General features: G+C 38.6%; 2 protein-coding genes across 24 annotated transcripts in view; both read right to left on the minus strand.

The window, feature by feature from the left end:
• Positions 1–1741: 1741 nt before the first annotated feature.
• Positions 1742–10947, minus strand: LOC101174014 (uncharacterized). Of its 3 annotated transcripts, none has more exons than XR_908663.4 (15): positions 10501–10947; positions 9064–9234; positions 8896–8970; positions 7801–7919; positions 6547–6721; positions 6339–6464; positions 6043–6077; positions 5891–5975; positions 5601–5812; positions 5273–5453; positions 4734–4817; positions 4342–4487; positions 3990–4259; positions 3803–3912; positions 1742–2916 (listed from the first exon to the last, which is right to left on the minus strand). XR_908663.4 is itself a non-coding variant. In XM_011474196.4 (15 exons), the coding sequence occupies exons 1-15, from the start codon at positions 10627–10629 to the stop codon at positions 2722–2724; spliced, it is 2088 nt and encodes a 695-aa protein (XP_011472498.1). In that variant the 5' UTR covers positions 10630–10947; the 3' UTR covers positions 1742–2721. The 3 variants fall into 3 exon arrangements, 2 of the variants coding, with proteins under 2 accessions (XP_011472498.1, XP_004068143.2); XM_011474196.4 differs by having other exon boundaries at positions 4015–4259; XM_004068095.5 differs by lacking the exon at positions 8896–8970 and having other exon boundaries at positions 4015–4259.
• Positions 10948–12724: 1777 nt separating this feature from the next.
• Positions 12725–26138, minus strand: part of hps3 (HPS3 biogenesis of lysosomal organelles complex 2 subunit 1) — a 51875-nt gene continuing 38461 nt past the window's right edge. For 3 of the 21 annotated variants that reach the window (XM_078946083.1, XM_011474202.4, XM_011474203.4), the window contains exons 7-25: positions 25979–26048; positions 25681–25769; positions 25428–25545; positions 23909–24065; positions 23749–23831; positions 23504–23669; positions 23244–23325; positions 22989–23134; positions 22728–22829; positions 19532–19640; positions 18862–19124; positions 17507–17684; positions 17093–17326; positions 16486–16704; positions 16198–16383; positions 16004–16108; positions 14452–14658; positions 14271–14358; positions 12725–13219 (exon numbers count right to left, since the gene is read on the minus strand). In XM_078946083.1, the coding sequence (XP_078802209.1) occupies positions 13092–13219; positions 14271–14358; positions 14452–14658; positions 16004–16108; positions 16198–16383; positions 16486–16704; positions 17093–17326; positions 17507–17684; positions 18862–19124; positions 19532–19640; positions 22728–22829; positions 22989–23134; positions 23244–23325; positions 23504–23669; positions 23749–23831; positions 23909–24065; positions 25428–25545; positions 25681–25769; positions 25979–26048 (2730 nt within the window). In that variant the 3' untranslated portion in view covers positions 12725–13091. The remainder of the gene's footprint in view (positions 13220–14270; positions 14359–14451; positions 14659–16003; positions 16109–16197; positions 16384–16485; positions 16705–17092; positions 17327–17506; positions 17685–18861; positions 19125–19531; positions 19641–22727; positions 22830–22988; positions 23135–23243; positions 23326–23503; positions 23670–23748; positions 23832–23908; positions 24066–25427; positions 25546–25680; positions 25770–25978; positions 26049–26138) is intronic. The other 18 variants (XM_011474205.4, XM_078946084.1, XM_078946090.1 and 15 more) reach the window with 13 other exon arrangements.

Genomic DNA, 26138 nt, shown 5'->3' on the forward strand with positions numbered 1-26138 from the left:
TAAACTTTAAACCTACTAATATAAAATGGTTGAATCCTAATAACTGTCCTCTTTTCTAAACTGAGTATAGTCACAACTACTATTAAGGGGGGATATGAGCGGTCTCTGGGCAAAGAAAATGGGCAAACCTGTGCGGGCATGTAGGTGGTTCGCACAAGATATCAAGATCATAGAGCACTCTGTGAGCCCGTAGAATGAAAATCTTCACATACATTTTTTTCTACAGGCATGCTGTGGGCAACATGCCATATTGAACATATAAACAACTCGTGAGGATCAGTAAGGGTGAAGTAGGCGAGACGTGGGCATGTCATTTTTGCATTTACATGGTCAGTAAGGACCCAGGGCATAGAGCTCACTAATGACTAAAGTGCGGCATTAAGGCGCTATTCAACAAGCTCACCAGTACGCCATAACTGCATGCAACTTATATTATCCCTACAAATATTTCCTAATACACATACCACACGCACAATAATGGAGCGTTCTATTTTCATTATTCACCTGTCTACCACTCTCCACGGGCCCGGACAACCCAAAACCCTGCACACCCATACATGTCATCCCCCTTGTGCCTTATGTGAGTAAGGCAGAAGCTGCAGTATATGTATATGAATGTATTACATCACTGTAAAAATGAAAACTTTCCAGTTTTTACAGTATTCAAATAAAATAAAAAAAAGTCAACAATTTTCCTGAGCTTTTGTTGTACCACTTCATAGCATTTTAGTCAAAAACTAGTGTACCCTCAACAATTAAAGTAATAACCAACCCATTCTGCTGGTATTACAGCAACAGACACACCGGACACTTCAGGTGAAGCCCTACCACCACCTGCTGCTGTTCAACCCCCAACTCCACCACCAGCAGCTGCTCAAGCCTCAACACCACCACCTGCAGCTGCGACAGACCCAACACCACCACCTGCAGCTGTTCAAACCCCAACTCCACCACCTGCAGCTGCTCAAGTCTCAACATCCCCACCTGCAGCTGTTCAAACCCCAACTCCACCACCACCAGCTGCTCAAGCCTCAACATCCCCACCTGCAGCTGTTCAAACCCCAACTCCACCACCACCAGCTGCTCAAGCCTCAACATCCCCACCTGCAGCTGTTCAAACCCTAACTCCACCATTTGCAGCTGTTCAAACCCCAACTCCACCACCTGCTGCAACATCGACAGCAGAAATAAACCTGACATCTGCAGTAGGTTTTGTTACCTCCACCCCAGCACCTGTAGCAGCAAACATGACAGCAAGTGTCTCTCCAGTCCCTTTCATGGGAAGGATAACCGCTGTGAAAGATGCAAGTCAACAAGGTTCTTAATTTGACCTTTTGCTGATCACTTACACATGCACGTGTACTGCCTGTTGGTAATTACAACTTTTTCCATTTTCTTTTCTGAACCAGAATTGAAACATTTAGCGGTCCTACAGGTCGTCCTGACTAGTCATGAAGAGGTCAGACATGAAGCCATCAATGAGCTCATGAAACTGGTATGTAAAGCAAAATGCAATTAAACCAATCAACAGGTTACATACAATTTTGCAACGATTGAGTGCCTGTTTTCTTTTTAGTTCTTCCAAGAACTGAACCTGGATGCAACAACATACATGGCCACCATTACCAAATTTGAAAAAGTGAGAGATGATCCGTAAAAGGTTGTGTTCAGGACCATTAGAAAATATCCTGCTCTTTAATAAGAGATGCTGGTAGTATTGTTTGAATATGACAAGACAGGATTTAGTTTGGTAGCTTTTAAAAAGTTTAGTTTTTTTTTTTTTTTTAAGTATTCCACAACTGCATTCCAGTGTGTTGATGGCATTGTACACGTATTCCTACAAAAGGGAACTTTTGTACATCTTGACCTTTAAATCAAGGAAAATGGCATCAATTGCCTTAAAAAATATGTTAAAGTACTAAATAACATTGCATCAGGAAATCAACTTCATGTAATAAATTGTTTTAGTAAGAAAGATTTTCACCTTTAGTTGACTCAAACACCAAGCATTCATCATCATGCAAGATTTCCACATTTAAATAAATTAACACTCATTTTACACCACTTTCAAAATGAAATTTCAATTTTTTTAATAAAAAATAATGTGAATAAAAACATGGCACTGGGAAAAAAGGAAAACCAGAAAAAAATACGACACCAGCTTGAATGCAAAGACCCTTCATTCCATTATTGAAGTGTCTTGTAAAAGATTAGGATGACTATTATATCAAACATATTTGATTGGGTCATCAGATGATAAAGATTTATAGAAAGTGTAACAAAAAAGAAAGTTAACCTCCTCTACAACAAAAAGCTCATTTTTTTAAACTTATAAAAGTAAATTACAAAAATAATGTGCCATTTGCATATACACCTGTAATAAACAAGAAATAAAGGTGAATGAAAGACCATCTTAAACCTCTATATTTATTTAGAACAATAACAACGTTTTCAGCCTAACAGCTCACAATGACTGATTCAGTGAGACATAAGTTTTTGACCTTCAAATCTGAACCCCAATTGTGGTGAAAAACAATTATGCCATCACAGTTGGCGATAAGACATTGATACTCTAACTTTTTGAGGGTATGAAATTAAAACGTGCAAAAGTAAAGCACAGGCATCAATCTATTATCTACTGCAGTTGTATGTCTAACATTTTAAAGAAAAAAAAAATCTTAAAAATTTCACTTAAATAGCAAAATGTTTTCTCATAAGAGTCTACATCAGGATGTCAGTAACATTTGAGAAGTGTTCCTCTTGGTCTTCCTCTGGCTTCAAGTCTACGAAGCCCAGGCTCCTCCGTAACGCTCTGCTCAGAAGCGCCAGCAAGTCGGCAGTTCCAGCCACTCCCCTTGGTAGGAAGAGCTCCAGAGAGGCCAAAGAGGAGTGGGGCAATCGGATATCTGCAGTGTCCTGAAAGAATACATCTCACTGTGAACGTGTACCACATTACACACCACGTGTACCCCCTAAATTAAGGTAATTTTGGAGCTGAAGTGGCTCAATGCACATTTGCATTAATAAGCGTCAAGTGGTTGTAGCTTTTCTAGTTTTTACATTGAAAGAAGCACAACTTAAATTTTTAAACATTAAACATTATTGGAGAATGTCAGATTTCATCATCTACTTTGGTGAAAGGATTGGATACTTTCCATTTGAATATGCTGGTCTGTAAATAACATGTAATGTGGAAAAACAAAAAATGTTTTATTTTTTTAAATGTCAAATGAATGTTCAATGTTCCAAAGAATGCAAAAAAAGTTATCGTTTTAATCAGTGCACTGTGACATTTTTTGACCTCAGATATGAACTTGTTTGAGTTGCAGTATCTACCCACTTCCAGTTAAAATCTAAAGCCTGTTTCCTGGATGAATTGTATGTTTAAAGGAATTTTGGCTCACGTGCCACCTTCTTTGTGGAAATGTGCTTAAGCTCAGCTCTCTTTGACCCTACTGTATTGATTCACAGCAACAGACAGCCAAATATGTTAGTTCCTTAAACTTGTTAAAAAAAAAACATTGTATCAAAAAACATTTTGTTTTAAAGGAAATATTTTTATTCGTCTCAACACATTGATATCCTGCTTGAAAAGGTGTTGACTAAGCTGTTCCAATATCAAGATTCACAACATAACATTTTCAACTGAGAGCTGCAAAAAATGTATGCAACATTTTTATGCATTTCTGAGAAAATCTACTTATTTGGAGTTTGGGGATCTACCAGCTTTAATCAGGATGTCCCTTAAGCTTAAGCTAAAAGACATAACCTGATGCTACTTATTACTATGATCAATACCAACCAGAGAGTAGAACCGCAAAGAGATTAGCTTGGGAAACCCTAGAGGAGGAAGATGATCAGTTCCAGTGATGAAGATGAGGAGGTCTTCGAAGGAAAAATCTGTCAATCCATCTGAGTTTTCACAAAGAATAAACATGTAGGTTAAATTGCATACCCCAAGCATAAAAATTTGACAAAAACTTGCTTACTCTGGTTCTGACATCCCGACATTACCTCTCACCAAGTTGAGGACCGTTTCCCAGTGTGAGAACGTGGCTTCCTCTGCAGCCCTTTGCTCTGGGTCCGAGTGATTGAAACTCACATTGAAGAGCTTCATGAACTCCTCTAGGGTCAGAGGCTGCTGCTGCCGTGTGCTCGTCATCACTGGCAGAAACATCTCCCAGTGCGCCTTTATCAGTTCCCACAGCCCACCACAGCTGTTTAACCCCTGTATGAACTGGGAGATCATACTGGCTACCCTGAAGTTCAGCAGAGAGCCGACAACATTAAAACAACATTATTACCTTAAAAACATATGCGTAAGAAATAAGATAACCCCACCTATGATAGATGCAATGTTTCACCAAACAGGCGTATATTGCTGGCATTTCAATGGAACAAGCAGAATAGATTCCAGGAATCCCACACTGGGACACCCACTCACACAGACCGGGGGACAGCAGCTTCACATCACTGCAGCTCTGCAGCTGTAACACATGTACACAAATATGTCCCACAATTTGTGCAGCAGGATTTTGAAATGATGCATTTGCATCGTCTCTCTGCTGGTAAACAAAAGCAAAGCTTAAGGGGGAAAAAGTGCAACCAAACCCAAACTGATGATGAAAGATGTAATGAACATTTTAAACTTTAAAAATCAAATAAGCTAACAAAACAAACAAAAAATCTAAAATCACATTGAACTTTGTTTGGAAATTACTTGCGTGTCACACCTCTTGTAGTTTGGCTTGCACAGCAGGATCAACAACATCTCTCCAGTTAAAGTCCTCCAGCGATGGATTTAGGCCACAAATCAACTAAGATAATGAAAAGAAAAAAACTGTATGATTACGTAGCCGTTTCACAGATATCGTGCAGACATCTTTTTTGCGCATGTTGCAATACAAAGACCTTAAACTTATTCACGTGTTTAAAGGTCATTTACTATACATTTTTAGTGAAATTCCTGGTTTAAAAAAAAAAAAAGTTAAATTGAGCTCGTCTGCATCTACTCCAGACAGTCTGAGAACTAAAGCACTGTATCACAGATTGCATCAAAATTAAGGGCCTGCAAAGTCCAATTGAAACTGAAACTTTATCTCCTGAAAAAAATTGAAACCCTCTTACATGTTAGCATCTTTTACCTTACAGCATTTTCAAAAAAACCTACATAACAGCACAAAATGCAAAAGAATGTTGGCAAAATAGTGCAATGGTACTCCCAAGTAAATTTAACATCTAGTGAGTGTGTTAAACGCTACAATTTTCCAACCTTGTAAAGTTCAGGATGTAGACAGTGAGGTCCAGGGCCACCTTGAGCCAAGGACCAGCCAATAAGAACCCCGGCTTCATAATATTTGCCATCTTCAAGTGCTGTGAGATCATAGGTGAAGAAAAGACGGCCTGGAGATCCCTCAAACACTTGGCTCTGCTGCAGCTCCAAAAGACTCAACCTGAAATCAGGTGATCGCAACCAAAACGCATGGAAACTAACGATGAGTTCAAGTAATAATGAAAAAAAGAGAATTTGTTTGTTTTGTTTTTTTAAACAGAAGCCCCCACAACCTAAGAACTATAACACCTATAGTGTTGACCAGTACCTGAAGAATTCCCAGATGGGATCCACAAGACCGTCAGTCCACTCTTCACTGAAGGAGATGACAGGAGTCCACCTACAGCTGAAGCCCGGCTTCCTCATGGCTTTCAGAGCACTCTGGAGAGCAAACCCGCTCCTCACCTGAATGCGAGTTTCTACTTCTTGATCCTTGCTCTGTCTGTACAGTTTTAGGATGGTGTCCAGGTTGAGCGTCAACTGTGGATTTAAAAGACACTGGAAGGATTCCAGTCTTGTTTTTACATCACAGAAAGGCTCAGAGGGAAGTGAACTCACCCTCTCAGGAGTTTTGCAGATGCGGTGGTGGATCTGTTTCACAAGCCGCTTGTCATTCTCTTTGCCAACATCGAAGCTAAATGTCCTGATTAAAAATAACAAATGTATCTGTTTTGCTTCATCCAATATTTTTCCAAAAGGTGTTTTCTTACCTGTTTGGCAAAGATGTCTCACTTTTACATTCTGCCTGTGTGCAAAGGAGCATTAGAGAAGTGCATCTAAAGCAACGTGTAACTTCTTAAACTACCGAATTCCCTTAAAATTATTTTGCAGTTTTTTGCAAGATTTTGCATACTCAAACATGTTTGTTTAATCGAGTATTTGAGTTTTCCTTGGGCCTGTACTCTTACTCAAAGGTGACAGTCTACTTTTTTTTTTTTTATCTTAAAAGCAAAGAATCTGCAACCATCTAGCAATGAGGAAGTCAGATTTAAAAGGAGTGAAGAACCTGTGGGTAGTCCTGGTGACTGAGAATATACAAAGGGCCCTGTCCAGATATCCTGAGCACCTGCTCCCCTGTCCATCCCTCAGCAGGGGTGTCAGGCACAAACACTGCTTTAGAGCCCTGCACACACTAAAAACCATTGCATGTATTAGAACATTCATGGTTGCACTTATTCATGGGAATAGTAAAGTGGGGCAACGCTCATTCATACCTGTAGATATGTGAACGAAAACTTTTGTCCCACTTTTTTAACAAACCAGTCCCAGAACAGCAGCGTCAGACGACCTTCCACCTGACTTGCTGACCATGTGTGGTCGATTGTGATGCGAGCAGTCAGCCCCGAGGCTGTGAGGGTGGTTCTCACTCTGTTCTCCGGAGAGCTTTGTCTGAAGCAAAAAATCCATTACTTTAAAACAAGAAATTATGCAGTGAAACAATTACTTTAGAATCAACAAGCATCTGCTGGAATGAAGATGAACCAGTCAGACCAGGAAGTGAAACTGGAGTGAATGCATTGTCCAGGGAGCAGGGGTGAGCTAAATATGTACGTACTGACCTTTCAGAGTTCCTTCAGTCTTGAATCCCTTTTCAACTAGAACTTCTCCTAAATGCATTACTTCCAACCAATTGTATCTGTTTTTTACTTTAATTTTGTGATAATTTGTGACAAAGTAAACAATGTGTTACTGTAATCCACTGGTAGTTGGCAAATTTCACCACAACCGAGACTTTATAAAAATAAATAAAAATGTTGCAAGTTGGTGATTCATGATTTTAGTCAACAGCACATCCTTTGCAAGGAATTTTGAATTTTACTCCTTGTGCACATATCAGATACGCTCCGATTGCAAGTTCGCTCATTGAATACAACTTCTCTTGATCTTCAATTCTATTTGTCAATATTATTATTATTTATTGATATCATGTGACCTGTTAGAAAATTGGCTTTTCCTGAATCGTCTGAAGAAGAATAGAAGAAATGCAAAGATAGGTCCCCTAGGAATAATAATAATAATAGCCATCTTAAAATGTGAAAGATTTTGTTTAAATCAGTAGAAAGAAAAATATTTAGGTGCCAATGGATTAAACCTTACCAAGAATTATGTTAAGAAAAAAAGAATTCTAGTCACTAAGGCATAAATTCTTAAAGATTATTTTGCTTTTGGAAAACTTTAAAAAGATTATTTTTCTTGAAAGACAAAACATAAGAAATTGAAACATTTTTAACTTTTAACCAGAGTGCTAACCAGACCATGAATTTACAGGTCTTAATTCAGACTCTAATTAAACATCATTGCAAAATATAATCTGACAAGAATTAGAAAGATAATCTGGTATTTAGCCTAAAGTAATATGAAGCCTGATGTTTCAGCAGTGCTGATCAACATGAACAAAAATTAACTTTTAATCTACTTTAAGGAGAACCGACTACCGGTAAATGAAAGTGGTTTTCCAGCCCCCTTACCTCTCTAACTGAGTCATGTAGTGTCTTCTGGTTAAACAGATCACATCTTTTACCTCCAGCTGTGTCTTCTGAGGAGTCAGTCTCTTCCATTTTATAGAACTAGCTTTTCGGAGTGATTGCTGAAATGTAACAGTTACTTTGTTACTATAAACAATGAGTAATTATAAAATGTAAAAAAATTAAGTTACCATTTCGGACATGTTGATCCATAAGGATATAAAATGTTGATAACATGCAGAACCAATTAACAAAACAAGGACTTATTGTTAACCCCCACCTCTATATTCAAAACTATTTTAAACAACAAATTAAAAACCACAAAAATGCTCTACATATAGAAATGTTTAGTGTTTTCAATTATTTTTTTAACTATATTCAGTAGATGGGTTTTAAATTTTTTTTACTGTTCTCCCTGCATTCCAAGTGATAATCAGAAAATATGTTGGTCATTGACAAGAAAATATTTTGTATAAAAATTCTCAACATATTTTTTTTTTATTTTCATGAAAGAAAAAAGTCACACATATCACACAGAAAAGGCACACCACAAATTACAATTAATTACAAAAACAATATAAGAAAAACATGCAGAATATGGTCAAGTTAAGTAGAAAATATCTACAAAAACAAAACTCCTATCAGTCTTTTCATATCCTATGAAATGTGATTGGAAACAATTGAGTAAATTAAATGGACAAATCAGCAACACAGAACATTTAAAAAATAAATCTCCCAAAAACTCTTACAAAAGCAAAATATTTTTAGTTAACATATTTCTGATGAAAACATGTGTACTTTCATGTTTCTTTTAATCCCCCCTTTTAGTGTTGTACACCTCAGATCCACCACGTGAGCCCCTTTAACAGTTCTACTTGGACTATTGAATGAAATTTGGCGCCTCGTGACTGAAACCCGTTTCCTCACAATGGACTTAAAACGGAGATGATTGAGGGAAGAGCAGATTAGTATTGATTAGCACCATCAACCCAGAGTGCAGTGAGAAAACATGATTAGAAAGTCTTAGGTCTGAGTCCGCAGTCTTGAAACTAGCTTTGATTCTTCCATCAGAAAATGACAAAACCTGATGGGACATACCGGGGTTACGACAGAAGAATCACCTGAATGTATCTCCACCAGTTCAATATCTGATATTCTGATGGGAGGAAATGACTGCAGGGAGGGAGAAATCACATTAGGGGGGAAAAAAAAAAAACTCTGATAAATAGGGCCCACAATAAATAATTACAAAGCCCAATTACTGACCTCCATCTCCATTTCATCTGTTAACTCCAGGATGTGAGGGTAGTACTGTGGCTCTTCCTGGGCAGAAGGCTTTGCTTTGAGATGGGCCTGCTGCCTGGGTTGGATCTGGAAATCTGGGTCTAGACTCTCCTCACAGTCAGGTTCAAGAGGATGTTCCAGGTATCTGTATTTCTGGGTTCAGAAAAGGGAAATAGGAACCCCAAGTTCTAAAGAAACCACACATTACCCCAAAAACGGGGTCTACGTCACTCCAAACATAAAATGAGACAAGATTTTATCTGGCCTGGCAAAAGAATTGCATAATTATAGGTTTATTGTAAGAAACCTTAAAACAATTTTTTTTAGGTTAGGTGGTGCAGAGGTAGACCTCTGGTTGGAAGATCTTAGGTTCAGTTCCCACCATGTGCGCCCATGTGTCCATGGGCTAGATACTCAATCCCACATTGCCTCTGGTGGGTATAGGTTGGCACCAGTGTTCGGCAGCGGTGCCCCATCAGTGTGTGTGTGTGTGTGTGTGTGTGAAGCACTTTGGACGTTCTACAAAAAGGTAGAAAACCTCTACACAAGTATACACCATTTATATTTGACTCATAATATATTTTTGCATGCGTTTGCCGTTTAGTCATCAATAGATTAAATGAAAAGGTCAAAACATGTTTGAGCACCTGAAAAGTTTTTTTTTCTAGTGTAGTAAATTGCATTTACACATTTTAGTCAACATTTCAGTCTTTGTTGTGAACTTCTGCAATGCCTGACTTATGCGTTGTTTGAAGGTGAAGAAGGCAGGGTGGAAAACTTAAAAAAACAAAAACAGACTGTCCCCCAAGATAAAAAAGATCAATAAGTAGGGATAAATAAGTAGACTAAATGGTTTATGGGGACAAAACTCAAAAAAAACGTACACATTATGCAACAAAGGATCAGCCACATCATTGCGCTGATAAACAAGACGGTGGCTCCAAATCCAAGGCTTATTTACACATTCAAGTGTGATGTTCTTTTGTACTGGGAAACACATCTTGTACGTTTCTATAATAAAACCAACTTATAAAATAATGCTCCTGCAAGAACTGATTTTGAAATTTTTCTTAAAAAGGAATATATGTGATAGCAAATCTATGCAAACCTAAAGTCATTTTTAACCAATTTGCTAAAATTAACATGACTTTCAATGTTTTTAATTGATTGGGCCTGGGAAAATACATAATCAAAGTGCATAGTCTCTAGGAAAAAAATTCTGTCACTGAACATTATCTTAAAATTTGTTTCAAATGTTGAAAGACTTGACACTAAATAATTAGCTGCGGTTTACAGTAATCTCCTGTCCAAAGTTAGAAGATAACATACATTTTTTGATTTCGTTTAGACAGCATTTGGGATTTCAAGAAAGGCTTTCCAGTTAGGCCACATGTACATAATGCCATGTTACAGTCTTACCCGCTCAAAGTTGTTTTCTTCCTTTTTCTCTTGCTTTTTCACCACACAGCACTCCTCTGAAGAGAATAGCTCCATTTCTATGTGTTCACTGATAGCTAGCAGCACCGCTTTCCTCTCACCCAGTCTCATTCTGTAAAACTCTTCTGAAAACCACTTCAATGACTCCTCACTTTATCCCCTAATTGATAGAATGCACTACGTGTCCTCACTTTAGTTGCTAGAACATTCTTTCTTATGGCATTTATTTAATCTTATTAACTTTTACATCTAATCTAAGCCCTTCATGCCAAGGAATTATTCTTTTGACGCTCCAGTTTCAGTTCAAGCGAAGTGCCAGGGACCCTCCAAACATCTGATCAGCTGTGATCTCATCAACTCAAGCTGAGTTCTATTAGTCTAAAAGTCTCTTGGGCTCTGATTGGTTCTATGGTCAATCTGGAAGTGTTCATTGGTTAAGAAGTTCAGCAGTATTTAAAATCTTAAAGAAGTAAAATATAAGACTTTGACCTTTGGGTTTTAAGCAATTTATCTGATTTCCTTAGCTTTTACAGCACTGATGCCATCAATCAATTTCAGCTTATTTTTACTATGAAGCTAATTTTTACATTAACTTATAACTACAGATGCTATGCCTTAAAACAATGAAGTTATTTCTCATGCTTTTATTCATCCAATCATGTGCTTGTATGTAGTTGTACACTTAATGTAAAATTATGAAAAGGAAAATACAAAAACAATTTAGCAAAAATACAAGAACAAAATCAAATTTTCATTAGAGTTATATTTAAAACTGCATAAAAAACTGTCTAAAACTAGTCGACTTAGAAAGTTTAGATTAAAATAAACGCTTCTTTTGTTCACTTCGCTGCTTTGGCAAAAATAAGTCTAACAAGAATAGGTTCATGTAGAATTTATAATAAATCCCAAATTTACAGAAATTTGGCTAAAAAAAAAAGGCAAATGTCTATGGAGATGGGACAGTTTTGGTTTCCAGTGAGGAACACTAGGCTGCATTTTCAATATGCTGACATCAACACAGAAAAAAATAACCATGTAGATCACAGCAGACTCCCAAACCCAAAATAAGGAACATATCAAACACCATATTATAATTTTCTCCTTTTAAAAAATAATCTTACTTAGGAGAGTTTTCACAAATGTCAGTTGGTGAAACCCTTTTTAGGCTATTAGACCAATTTTCATGTGTTTTAGAAGGACAATATATTTTTAAAGATCTTTAAATATTTTTTTTAATGTACAAACAAAGTAAAGTTTCTTAAAGAGCAGCAAAAAAAAATGTTAATTTTCTGAAAGTTTTTCTAATTGAAAATAATTTACTACAAAAACAGGAGGCACTAAAATAAGACCCTGAGGGATCCCTACTGAGTGAACACTCATATAAAAATGTTCTCCTTGATAGGTATGACTAAAATGGACAACTTTTCCTTAAATGCATACAGAAAACTCCAGAAGTGACAGCAAATGATTGGAGAGCACATTTTAAAAGCAGAACAGAAGTTTCCAGAATTAAATGCAAAAACAAGAGATTTAAAGATTCAAAGACCAGATTATAAAAGGCATCAAGATGTGTGTTTTGTCATTTAAACTTGAGTATTCAACTCAATTCAATTTTATTTATATAGCCCAATATTACAACAGCAGCTTTAAGTAAATAGATTCCTCTTGACACTGCAGAAAAGAATCTAAGCTTAAAAAATGGCCATAAATTGAAAACGTTTTTTAAAAAGCTGTATCTTTTGAATTCAATAAAACTTCCAACAAAATATTCTTGTTCTTCACTTACAACTGGAGTTTTTAAATGTGGCTCTATATGCTTCTTTGCATATTTTAGTTCTTTTTACAAATTATTAGTTCTTTTTTTTAAACCAGTGTAGTTGAAAGCCCTTTCTCGGGAGAAATTCCAGAGATTCCAGAAAATGTTTTCTGTCCCACTTCCCTGTTGTGTTAACTTACCAATCAATCAATCAGCATTCAATCAGCTGAAGCAGTAACAAAGGTGACTGTCTTCTGTCTTATCAGTGACCCGAGCTTCTTAGAAAACATGCACACGACGCCAGCACAATGGTATTGTGTGCGACTTTAATTCCAAAGCAGAGGGAATGTGGGATTGTGAATTACCATTAGAACTTTGTGCACGTTCTCATTTAAGAGGAAAACTTAAATATTGTTGTAGTCAAGTGACAAAAGAGAAAAGATGGAAAAATGATTGTGAAAAAGTTTTTATGACAACTGAGATGTTGATCTAATCAGCTTTTAAGCAATTCTCAGCATTTAACTACCAAAAAGTTAAACAACGTCAAACTATGCAGAGATGTGAATCTATGCACAATAACTTAAAATATGTAAAATAAATCGTAGAAGATAGCTGTCAACTACAAACAAGTATAAGAAAAGCCATCATGCATACATGACTATATGCAAATACACTCTTTTCCATACTGCAAATACTTTTTCTTTTAATGTAATTACTATATACTTCAAAGGTTGTCTGAGATCAAGTGAGGTTCAGATGCAGATAGAGATTCTTTCAGCCTTTGCAGATTCCACCGCCCGCATCTTTGGCGAGTTTGTCAGGCCATCAAATGTCTTTGGCTGCACGTCAACAGGTGAGGGAGAAAGTAGGACGCAGTACCATCGTCGGGAATTAGCTCCAAAAACTCAGCAGGACTCGTCTCCATGGCAACCACCACCAGTGTCTCTGTTGGCACAGAATCCCAACACATTGGACGGACAAAAATTATTATTTTTACCAAATATTTTCTCTTAAATTTACAGACCAGGAAATTAACCCCCCCCCCCCCCCCCCCCATAAAGGTTCTGAGAATATGGCCTCATATTATAAATCACTTATAGAAGAGGAAAATAAACTAGATTTCTAAAGCACCTGTGGGTTAAATCAAGGTTACCGGTACATCCTTGAGAAGAATATTGTTGGCCCAAGGGAAAAACTAGAATTTAATGTAATAACAAAGCAAAGTAGATCATGTAGATCAGCATCAACAGCACAAGCCTATCAGGGTGCTTCTGGTTGAGTGATTCCCGGTGAAACTACAGCCAAGCTCAACTGCAGCTGAAAACAATGTCATTTCCTCATTCTTTTCAATTCTATACCCTTTTCATATTTGTACAGGCTAGAGCAGGAAGCAACTTTGGTGATAAAACACCTTTTAAATAAAACTTTAATGATTCATAAATCCAAAGTCATCATAAAAGTTAATAGGTATTTTTTAAAAATAAATAAAATTAATAATACATTTCAATTCACTGTCCACTACTGGATCTCATATCTTCGCACCATGTGTTTAATATTTGCAAAATGTGCACAGTACATTTGCCTTGTTTATAGTTTATACTTAATTGCTGCATGTAAAATGGAATGTTTCTGCTGTAAATTAAGTACGAAGGGCCTAAAGGACCTAATGATCAACTAGAGCATGCATTTCCACTTTTCCTTTTGACTTTTACCTTCAGAGGTTAACACAGCGAATCATCTTCCTCAATCTATTCTAAGTCGGATTCTCATTTAATGCAGCCAAAGATTTCACATCACATGCCCAATCTCTCTGTATTTATCCAGGTTTGGGACCAGCACAGTAAGACCCTGGTTTGGGCCAGTTTGTGGCTACATGCAACTAAAGCACATACATTCTGTTGAATATTATTGATTGTTTAAACAATGTTATAAAGTGCCTGAATTGAATAAAATAGTCTGTAGGAAAGACTTCAACAGAAAAAAATCCAACTGATACCTTTGAGAGCCCCCAGCAGAATGCCGTTATCTGCCGCTGCTCTCGTTCGCTTGCAAAGCTCAGGAAGCAGCTTCTGCCACCATAGTGTCTGCAAAGATCAGCCAAACATCACACTGGGACACAGAAATGAAACACGGACGGGCTAAGAGGCTTTAGATTTCACGTTAAATGTAGCACAAACCATATATTTGTCCTGTAACTGGTGGTTGGCGTAGGCTATGATGGCCTGAGGACACCTGTCCAACAACTGCTCAATGCTGCTTTCATACTGCCCCCTTCTGGTGGCACAGAGGAGGTGCAGGCTGAAGCCCCACAAGGTTTCTCCTGAGAGACGCTCCAATAGAGGCACGATGGAGCCCACAGAGAGGGAAGGACCGCACAGCAGAGACTGGAGACACAGATATGAGGATATTGAAGATATAAATACCAACACAAAAATATTTTTTTGAATTCTAAAACATACATTGGTAAATATTTTACTCAGACAGCTTAGCTACCCTAACACTAAAGCTTAAAAAGGTTTATATCAAGCCATAAATGTAATTTAAATCATGTTCAATAATTAATTTTGTTACACAATGAATATTGCTTTAAGATTCTCAAGTTTTTTTAGTTTGGTATTGATTAGCTTTATTTTTTATGCCAGTCTTCTTATCTTGTGCCAACTTCTTCTTACTCATTGTGCATGTATATTACACACTTGTCTATCCATAGCTTAATGCTCTGCAGGCAGAACTCTTTAAATCCTCCTTTTCTTCGTTTCCTTCCGGCTTTTCCCTTTAAGGGTCGCCACAGCGAATCAGCTTCCTCCATCTAACCCAGTCTTCTGCATCCTCTACTCTAACACCAGCTACCCATATTGTTTGTCTGCGTTCACCGCACCCATAAGAACACTTTAAAGCCTACCAATTTCAAAATAAAACTCAGATTATTTACATTATATGACTAATAAAGGTGTCAAACTTGTAAAAATATGTTATCCTTTAAACAAGATATTTTTGAGACGCTAAAACCTTTAAAAAAGAAAAAAAAAAACTGGTGCCGGTGTGGGTACCGGATGTTCTCGGGTTGCCGGATGTTCTCGGGGTCCTTCGGGGTCCTTCGACCAATGATGACGTCACACTATTTGATTGGCTGTAAGTTGCCACGACCAATGAGCTAACGTCGCTAAGTTTTTTAAAAAACTTTATTGACAATTGCGGTATCATACATTAACAATGACATAAACGTTAACAACAAACAATAACGATGTAATCAATATTGCCTCGAAGATCAGTCACCATTGCCAAATATAACATATTGACATAGAAAATAAAGAATAGAGGGGAAAAAAAGAAACAATGAGCATAACACACAAATAAATAAAAACATAAGTAAAATAAAATAAAGGAACATAGAAAAAATCTAAGTAGTCTAATACTAGTTAAGTTAGGGGTACTCGTGAAGTTTTTATTTCTGAACAAAACTAAGCAATTTCAAGCCATTCTTCTTTTTCATATAATGAAGTGATTGAAAGCAAAAACAGAGCTCTTTATTAAATGTTATAAAAGTGGTTTGGTCTTCAAAACTTGACCTCACCAAGATGGCGGTGCTCACCTCCCATGAGGAACCACGTGATGTCTCCTCTAGTGATAAAACTCATTGGAAGGACCCTGAAGGACCCCGAGAACATCCGGCGACCCGAGAACATCCGGTACCTACACCGTCCTTTCATACTTAGCAGCTTTAAATACCTGCAGTTTATGCAGCGCCTCCTGGTGTTCAGACGTGGTGCTGTGAGTGGGATTTAGAACAGTGAGCCACGGGTACAGAGCACCATAATGAGAGCAGGAGGTGATCTATAAGACACACATTCATGAAAAATGTTACTGTGTGGAATCTTTTTGACAACAGGAGCAGCTAAAGCTACAAAAAAAAGTGAGCATACCAAATCGTCGGCCCCCTTTAGTGACTTGTACTTCGGCGCTCCACTTCCATTGATTGAGTTTGTCAGTCGGTCAATGTAAACTGACGCCACCCTGAACAGAAGTTCCTGAATGACTGCATCCTGTGACGATGCCATGAGCATCGCCTCCCAGAAATCCACCAGTAAAGTGTTCTCACAGCCCAGCTCCTTAACAAAATCAGCAAAAAAAAAAAAAAGACTTAGAAGTAAAATAAAAACTAAAATCTGATTTCCGTAATAGTTTTCGGCTTCCCTGTCCAAGATACATACTTTGAATACAAAATCGGCCTGTTCCAGCTGAACTTTGCAGTTCTCATGTAAAGCCACCATAGCAGCCACCAACAGTCCAGGTTGGGTGTTTGCCAGCTGCCGAGCCAATGAAGTGGGATGGACCTGGGAGTGCTGGCCTCCTCCTCCTCCTCCTCCTCCTCCTCCTCCTCCGTGCAGCAACAGCCTCGGCTCTTCTATGAACCCATACACCAGCTGCATCTAAATGTGCACAACAAAGCAAAACATGATTTGAAATATTTACATTCTTCTCTAGGAAATATTTGTAAATGTACGGCCATCAATTCCTGTTCACTTCACACTAGGTCAGAACAGCTTCCATTAAAACACTGGTACAATTAAGCTTATAACAAACTACTTTCAATACTTAAATCAACATCCACCATAAAGATGCCATTTTGTTTCCTCTTTTAATGCGCATTTGTTTCTTTTCTAAGATATATATTTTCGATTTGAAATACAATTACATTTATTTGACAACATGAAAGATTGAAATTTTTTTAACCCAAAACACAATCTTGCTGGGTAGAATAAGCATTTAAAGAGCATGTACGGCTCTAGAAAAAGAAAGCAAAAACTCTAACGTAACCTCAGCGTGCCGCTCCATCAGCTCTGTGTAATCCTGCTGTTTGCCCAGACGCAGCGCCATGGCTGCCATGATAATCGTGAGTGGGACCGACACGCCAGCCGTGTCTTCCAGACGCTGCAAGATCTGGAGCGTCCGAGTTGCACTGCAGTTTATCATGCAGGGGCTGGCACACACGCTGACCAGCAAGAAGGGCTCTGATTGGCTGAAGATGTAAATGATTTCATCTGCTTCTTCCTGCAAGGATGGGATAGCTTTTTAAGTTATATTTTGCAATAAAAACGTAAAATCATCAAATACAAGTTAATCTGTCCGACTGCCCAACTTTAGTTAGTTTCTGCTTAAAAAACACACATTTTTAAAATTTGGACAAGGGCTTTAATGGTATCAATTTTAGTATTTTAAGCTTTTGCTCACCTGAGTGAGATGCTGCTCCGTCTCCTCTAAAAGGTGAAGTTTAAGGTAAAATAGGAAGCCCAGGCCATAAGAGGAAGGGCCCTCTGGAGGAGGACGGTTTCTGGAGATGACCTCGGCGACGGTCAAACCGGACATCTTGTAGTACGGCAGGGCTAAGTGGCAGTCCTTCTGACTCGCCCTGACAAAACAAAGAACAGGAAAACACTTTATGATCAAAATTTTTTTTTTGGTTTTTAAAAGTAGCATAAATTATAATAAGTAAGAAACGAAAAATTATTCAGCAAAACTTGGAATCAGTTTCAAATAAAATTTGTAAATCTCAAACTTTTAGAAAGGAAACGTAACCTTTGTTTGGTATTTGACTATGTAACCATGGTCGTTCCCTTGTCTATGTGCAGGCTCTACAAACTCCAGCTTTTCTTTGGAGCTTGTTATGAAGCACCTGCATCTGGTGAGTCCCACACTCATTATGAGACCAAAATCAAACTTTCAATCTCTGTCTTTAAACTTCAACAACGGCCCATTTTCTGAATTTCATTTTCTAAACTAGCTTTGTATATCGTCCATTTACAACACTGCAACTTGACCAATATGCCAGATGGGGCAGATGTTTATGGATGGGTGTGTGCACTTTATATCTACTCCCAGTGTTTTTTGTGACATAGTATGCTCTACAACAAACCTCAGTGACTTGGAGCACAAACCTCCTTAACATTTTAACACGGGCGCTTTATGTCCAGGGTTTATAGTCTTTTGACTACTGGAACTCTTTAACTGTTCACATAATTAATGCATTTCCAGCAAATTCTGAAGCAGAGAAAAGCAGCTTTGTGCTGATATGCAACCCTGCAAAGCAGTAGAATTCTCACACAGTCAATATAAATCAGCTGATTTTGTCGCGGAGAAAATCGGCTTTGCACTATTTATGCAACACTTTACGTTAGTAATCCTTTGCATATCAGTGCAAAAACGATTCAAAAGGTCACTCTTTCTGTGCGTCAGAATTAGCTGATTCAAGCCAATCGTCCAAATGCTCAGAGTTACACCATGTCAAAGAGCAGCGTGTGTTTTTAGGTGTCGCTGGCGACAGCTCTGCTGTTAAAGGGTTAATTGAGAAGTTTGATGTAGACAGGAAATCAATGCCAGTTTAATAAAAGCCCAGTGACCCTGAGATGTTTTGCGTATTTAGCCTCATTTGGTCATGTGTGGATCAACCAGTGATGTTGATTTGGCTTTGACTTACTTTTAGAGTGTCCTTTATATTAAGGAAAAATACGAAGATTTTTTAAGCTAACTAAGAATATGTTTGAATTCCAGCTATAACCGGATTTTGATCTTCCGTGTTGGACTGTTACCTGCTGAAACAGTCTCCCAGCTGTGCAGAGTTCTGCCTGAGCGCCTCCTCTAGTTCTTGTCTGTTTGCCTGTGTGGCTGAATTTTTATCAACCGCGCCATTGGAGCCTGGTTTCGAGGACACTGCAGGGTCGCCCTGGCCACTCTGCTTCTGCTCTGGTGTTTGCAGCAAACAGGCTCGCAGCAAGAGGTGAGCTTCACTGAGGAGGTGACGAAGACTGTGGGATTGTGGGGTGGTCTGCACGTAGCGACAGCTGTATTCAACCTGGTACAAAAGGAACACAAGGAAAGATTGTACATTGGCATAATATACAGTATATGAAACTCTGCTTTTTTTATTATAAAGGTTATTTTAAGTAATCTGTAAGCTGAGTGTATTTTAGTGAATAAATATGCTCATGGGTGTAAACAATGCAGTGTTTCCCAACCCTGGTCCTAGGGGCACACTGTCCTGCATTTTTTTCAATCCAACCCTGCTAAAACACACCTGCCTTTGATGACTGTCATTGTCAGGCTTCTACAGAGCCTGACGATGAGCTGAATCAGGTGTGCATAAGCAGGGCAACATGGAAAACATGCAGGACAGTGTGCCCTTAGGACCAGGGTTGGGTAACACTGTTCTAAAGTAATCGAAAAAAAAAACGATTTTTCTGATATGTTTGTCAGCGTTACCATCTCCTGGTAGAGTGTGAAGGGATGGACGGTGTCGACCACGTAAAGGTTCCACCCATGTCCAACTGTGCTGGTTTCCTTCGGCGAGGAGATTGTCCACTTCCTGCTTCTGAGGTCAAATATTTTAAAGGAGGCAACAACATAACACAGAAAACTTGCTGTTTATGTCTTTTTATTTTATTTTTTTTATTTTTATGACAATAGGTTTTATTGTCATAAAAAATGTAAAATGTAAATAAAAGTAGAAGGCAATTAACATGACTTAAACGTTTTGTTTTTTATTGGGGACATCAGTTTAAAGCAGGTCCGCCTGGTTTAGCTTCCTACTTTTTTCCAATTATCTTTACAGGTTTGACAGTTCTTTAATTTTGTTGAATTAGAACATCTAAAAGATGTATGGATGACAACAAAATCCGCTTCTTAAATAATGAAAAATAAAATTTTCATTAGGTGTGATTTACAAGAGAGCCATAAGCAGGAATTCAGCTGGCACATCTTACTGGTCTTCAACAGATCTGCTTACTAAAAGCAAGATGGCTCATGTCTCCATCAGCCTGGATGATGTAATGCCTATTATTGGATTTATGTATTGATTTGTGAGACAATGTGTTGCACCTTTTATGCTCGTATCAATGTCTCCACTAAATAGCTAATTTTGGTCCCTTTCTCTGAACCAATGACAACTTCACTGGTTTACTGCTGAATCCTTCCCAACATTTTAAACATCTGTCTACAAAATCAACTTCATGAGCATATTTCTAAAGAAAATGCTGGGATTGTACCTGAGAGTTTTAGCTGTTCAAACTAAGGTCTTTTTGTCAAAAATGTAATGCTGATTTACATTTTACACAACTTTTGCAGACACAGCTCGCAGCTGCAAAAGCTTGCCTATAGAAGGCAGAGTTAATGATAAACACACATAATCAGGCCTCACAATGTTATAGGATATTATTAGGATATTATCCAAAAAGACAAGAAGCATGGCAAGTAAACAGTTATAACAAAAAAAAAACTTGTAAAGCCACATCATGAAAAAAATAAAATAAATAAATAGCGTGGATTAGGCAGCAGCATCTCCTAACTGTAAGTTACTCCATAGTGTTTTTCAGGTGTTCCTGAAGTAGCACTGTTTGTTTTTATTGTTTTGCAGCTTCCAAGAAGAAAAAAGTTTGAATGAATGCATAAAAAAATGAGGGAAATTGTTTATATTTATGATGTTGCCCGTCTCTGTGCGGCCCCAACTCTAACCCTATGGTCCAGGGTTTTTCGCCGCCTTCGCCAGACAGGGCCTGGGATAGGCTCCAGCAACCTTGTAACCACCAACAAGAATGAAGCGAGTTTGCAAGGGGATGGATGGACAAAAACTTGCTTAAGGGCATGAGTAAAAGCCTAAACTCTTTTAAAGAACAAAAGATTAGTATGTTAAAAGGGGCACACTGAGGACCGTTAGTAGGTTTATGGGTATATGATTTGGGAAAATTTGGTCTCTTTTAGGTCAACCTGCAACATCAGATGATCAAGTAAATGCAAAGCTGTATCATGGCTACAAAGACCAAACTAAATAGCAATGTTTCTTGGCAATATTTAATTTTCACTGTGTAATTGTAAGTGCTGACTTCTTTTGATATGATTTTTACACTGTCCAATTTTTAACAATTCTTTTTTTACTCCAGCTCAAAAGCTCTCTTGAAAGAAGCATCTGCTTGGACCTGCTTGAACAGAGTCCTGCTTTTGCCTAGTTTAGACATTTGTGCACAAAATGTGTAAACTTTGTATTGTATAACAAAAAAACTGGAAAAGAAAAGAAAAAACATGAAAATCTTCATCTAAAAATATGTTGGATCTACTGTAATTTCCAGATTATAAACCGCTACTTTTGTTACACGCTTTCACACCTGCGTCTTATTCAGTGATGCGGTTAATTTATGCCCTTTTTTGTTCTTTTTTTAATGCATTTTTTCTAACGGCCGCTAGGAGCGCTCGAGCAGAAGGGTAACAGTGAGACAGGGGGAATACGGTATCTGTGTCGAGGAAGACGCAAGTTTAATGTAAATTCCCGCTTTGTGAATGAATGGCACGAACAGACCCTCATCACGGAAAATGCAAGAAGAAATGACGCAGCTTTCAAATTAAAAGCAATTGTTAAGAGCAGTGTGAAAAAAATCCACCATCACAAACGGGTTTGGAAAAGCGGGTCTGCTGCGCGACGAAGAGGACAGCGCAAGCTCAGGAGGGAATTTGCCTCAGGATGAGAGTGATAAACTGACAGCGACAAAGAAGGAGAGACTGAGAGAGTGTGTGGCGAAGACTGTCTGACGCTATTCAAATCCGACACTGAGGAGGAAGACTTCCATGGTTTCAGTGCACAAGAGGCGCGTGCCGCGCAGAGGCGCCTATAAGTTACTGCTGCTCTCAGTGACTTTTACCGGTATGCTTTTTTAAACAGCCCTGTTAGTGCTGTTACTACTGCCGTGTTACTGCCGCGTCACAGGCACTGTTTGGAATAGAGCCGTGACGGTGTGGGATTTTTGATCACCGCGGTGATGAAGCAACAGAAGTTGCGGTGTCGCGGTTTGCCCCCCCCCCCCCCCCCCCCAACACAAAATCCCCCGGCGGCCGCGTCGCAAATGAATACCGGTACAAGTAATGATTACAACGCACTATTCTTTATTAACAAATAACAGTAACAATTAACTACTAACTATCTAACTAATTAACTAACTGTATAGGTGTTGTAGAATGAGTATATGTATGTGTGTCAGCACTCTGCGTGTGTAAGAGGAAGGAGCGCGAGCAGCACAAGAGTGAGTGAGAGCGCTCCCTCTTGCGCTGCAGGCTCCCTCCTCTTTCTTACACACACGTTGCCTGGTTTCAGCACATACACATCCTCATTCTACAACACATGTTTCAATGTGGGCACATGCAGCTTATAGAGAGGTGCAGCTTATGTATGTATAAAATGTTTTATCCTTTAAAAATGTAATGGGTGCTGCTTATAATCAGGTGCGCTCTATAGTCCGGAAATTACGGTAAATGGTTTTGTTGTCAATCTAGAAAAGAACATTTTTTTGCTAAAAATGGTGAAAATGGTTCATTAAAAAAAAGATATTCCTATAAAATGTCTGCAGATGCGTTTTGGTGCTGCAACTTGACCTAAATTGACAGCAGGGAATTATGGGATGGGGGTTTTTCTTACAAAAAAGGACGTGACAGAAGGTTCTCCAAAGCTGGCGTGGTTGCGGGATCAATTCCCACCGCCAAGAAAATACCTGTCAGCACGCTGTTCTCTTTCAACTTGCTAAAATAACAACACAAAGATAAAGTAACAACAAAAAAGATGTACACATGGCATTAGCCATTTACATGTCACCTCACAAGCAACAATATCCTCATGAGGCCTTCAAATTTTACAAATAAAAACAAAAGAAGCATCTTGTGCTGAATGTGTGAAACGTACAGGCACCTGCGCTCAGGCTCCTGTTGTGTTTCAGTGTCCGCAGCAGAGAGCAGGATGACACGTTGATTATAGACGCAAACCGACCGCAGACCGATGAATAACTGGATTCTGAGTGCACACACCTCCAAGGTGCTGGGTGGACAAGCCTTTCAAACACACAAAAATTAGTCATAACTAAAGTCATAACTTTGTTAAAATGACCAGATAATACTTGTACCAAAAATGACAAGGAGTCACTAGGAAAAGTCTTTGTACCTTCATGGTGGTGTCAATGTAAGGGTCTTCCATTCTGGCGGCCACAGCTGAGCATCGCACCGTAAAACACTGCAGGGCATTTCTGCCAGACACACAAGGAATAAACACCATCATACCAAATATCTCAACAAATTGTTGTCAGCTAAAATAAATCCTCGAAGTGATTATGAAAGATGAGAACAGGTAAATGAGAATTTAAAAGTTTACATTTTAGAGGCTTTTTTTGGGGGTAAAAAGTGTCTGTGTAGCCTTAGACATACTTAGTAATGACATGCAACAGGTGATCAGACATCACCGCCTGAAGGACCTTTTCTGGATACTGGTAGGCTGACAGCAGCTCCACTCCACCCTTTAGGCTGTACAGGTAGCCGGCAGTGGGAAGAGAGAAGAAGCAGAACACACATGTTGGGTCCTCTAGGGAATTACCTGGACAGAAAATATTAATTAATTATTTTAAGTGTCTAACGTTCAAGGTGTTTATCCGCATCTCACGTGTAGTACTCACTTGTGAACAGTGGATAAAGCTGCAGCGAGTGGATCTGCATCTCCTCGACTCTGCAGCCTTGGAAGAACTCGGGAGAAAAGCGCCTGCAGAGACACAGTTTACACACAACTGTACAAAGTCGCAAGCAATAGAACGTCCAAATGACAAAACGCACACAGACCGGAAAAGAATGTAGGAGAACTGATACTGCGCTTGGTCCTCCAGCCCAGTTTTTTCCATGGTAACAAGGATGTCGCAGTCTTTCGCTTTGCTTTCGAGCAGCTCCTGGTGTCTTGGAATGAGCAGGAAGTCATCCTGATCTTGTGGAGGTTCTGCTGCTTAAAAGCAAATACACATAATTGAGTCTTAAGTCAAAGAAATATGTCAAAAGTTACAATTGTGACCAAATTTTGGAACAGTTTAAAAAACAAACAAAGGTCAAAAAAGTTTAAAGTAGAGGTGTACATAACAACATCCTCAGTTTTTTATCTGGAAATTGGAGAAGGACCTGACAAGATGGCGTCTGACATCATCAGCCGGAAGCAGAAATTGTGAAATTTACCCAAACTCTAATCTGAATCCAAACCAAAAGTGTTGAGAATTGTAGAAAAAAACTTTTGTTGAAACTTAAAAGAGGAAAAACCTTCATTCTTAGGGTTGTGGTCGAAGACTTTCACTTCTGGATGTCTGCAGCCAGGTCCTATTGTGGAATTGAGGAATTCCCAAGTGAAACGAGGAATGAAATTTCTGCAGCAAGCTCTGAGTTTGCTCACATTTCATTTTCAAATGTCTAATACACAACCAGTGGAGACTGCAAGAAGGCATCTTCAAAACAAGTTCCACCATTACTTACATCCTATCCAGTCATATTGCTTATTGCCCGAAACTTGTTAATTTAAGTGTATCCATTGCTTTATTTTCAGCCTCTACTCAAATGACATTAGTGTTTACTCATTTTAACACCATTCAAAGGCAGAATCCTTATTTCAAAACAGTTGAATAAACATGTTAAAAAGCAATATAAAGGCTTCAGCCTACTAACTTGTATGGTAATTGAATTGCCTAAAAAAAAGCCAAAACAGCTCATTAAGAAGAAAACAATTTAGTAAAATGAAAGTCAATGTTATTTGGGGCTCCACTGTGGAATCCTGGTTAACCCTCTCAGCAAGAAGGCCCTGGTTTGAATTCTTTGTGCATGTTCTCCGTGTGCATGCGTGGGTTTTCTCCGGACACTCCGGTCTCTTCCCACACACTCCAAAATGGAGTCACTGGTATCTCTAAATTGCCTCTAGGTGTGCATGTGAGTATGTGGCCCGTGTGTTCCAGGGTGTTCCCAGCCCTTGCCCAGAACATGTAAGCCATAAAAAGCATGTTGTCGTGTACACTCTTGGGTTGGTTCCAGCAATCACGTGACCCCAAAAGAGATTCAGTGGGTTCCCATGTTGGATGGATGAAATGTTATTTGTCAACTGTGTTCACAACCAGTAGACAATCAGTATTTCCACTTCATAAAGCTTCAGAGTTGCTCAATGTTTAAAAATGTAAAAAAAGTCCTATCAACTGTCAAACCCTTGAGTTTGTGAAATTTGTTCTGGTCAATCGGCGGTGTGTGTTGAAGGGAAATCAACAGTCAGGAATCGGCTATATACCCCAAACATTAAACACTACAGTAAATGTATTTGTGTGTTGTTGTTTTTTACCACTTTTACTGGTTTCCAGGGGTTCTTCTGCAGCTGCAGGGTCAGATGCTGCCTCCAGTTTTAGCACCAAAACCTCCAGCTCAGCGTTCACTGCGACATATCCTCCACACAACGCCACCTCGGAAGAAGACGAGGGGGGGTTAAAAACTGATAAATATTTGCATTTTTATATATATATAAAAAACTCAGCTACTAACTAAAAATTTGAAAATGGGCATGTTGCAAAAATGTAAGAGCAAAAAAAGGCAGACACCTGTTTAAGAGACATTTTTGGAAGATGCAGGATGACTGAACGCTCAAAGTCCAAAATGGAAAGATTCGGATGTGATACAGAGGTTGGTCCTGCAAGAAAGTGAAAAAGAATCTCTTTTCAACTTCTGATAATCTGTCAAAACTCTCACATTACCCTCAGAATGAGGAGTCTTTTAATACAATAATGATAAATCCCGTTTATGCTCCCTCTATGTTTTCTTCCTCACTTTGTGTTGCTTCTACTGCAGTGAAGACTTTAAATTTGTTAACGCATTCACACATTCTTTATGTTAGGTTACCTTGGCTCGGATTGCAGCTCTGTTGAGAGTTTGGCAAGGAGTTCTGAACGCTCTGCTGACTCTGATTCTGCTAATTTTTTAAAACAGCAGAAAAAAAACTTAGCATGCTATTCTTAATAAAAGATCACAAAATAAGAAAATATGCATGTTCTATCTTTGG

This window comes from Oryzias latipes, chromosome 4 (genome assembly GCF_053564925.1).
Source record: "Oryzias latipes strain Hd-rR chromosome 4, Olatipes_Hd-rR_3.1".
Taxonomy (NCBI): domain Eukaryota; kingdom Metazoa; phylum Chordata; class Actinopteri; order Beloniformes; family Adrianichthyidae; genus Oryzias; species Oryzias latipes.

What these genes read in the sequence shown, in the direction of transcription:
- LOC101174014 (XM_011474196.4), bottom strand. Translation starts at nt 10,629, where the DNA reads ATGAGACTGGGTGAGAGGAAAGCGGTGCTGCTAGCTATCAGTGAACAC. An exon ending in TCTGCAAAACTCCTGAGAGG is followed by an intron (nt 5,813 to 5,890) that starts GTGAGTTCACTT and finishes TTAAATCCACAG; the next exon opens with TTGACGCTCAACCTGGACAC. An exon ending in GGTCCTCAACTTGGTGAGAG is followed by an intron (nt 3,913 to 4,014) that starts GTAATGTCGGGA and finishes GTGAAAACTCAG; the next exon opens with ATGGATTGACAGATTTTTCC.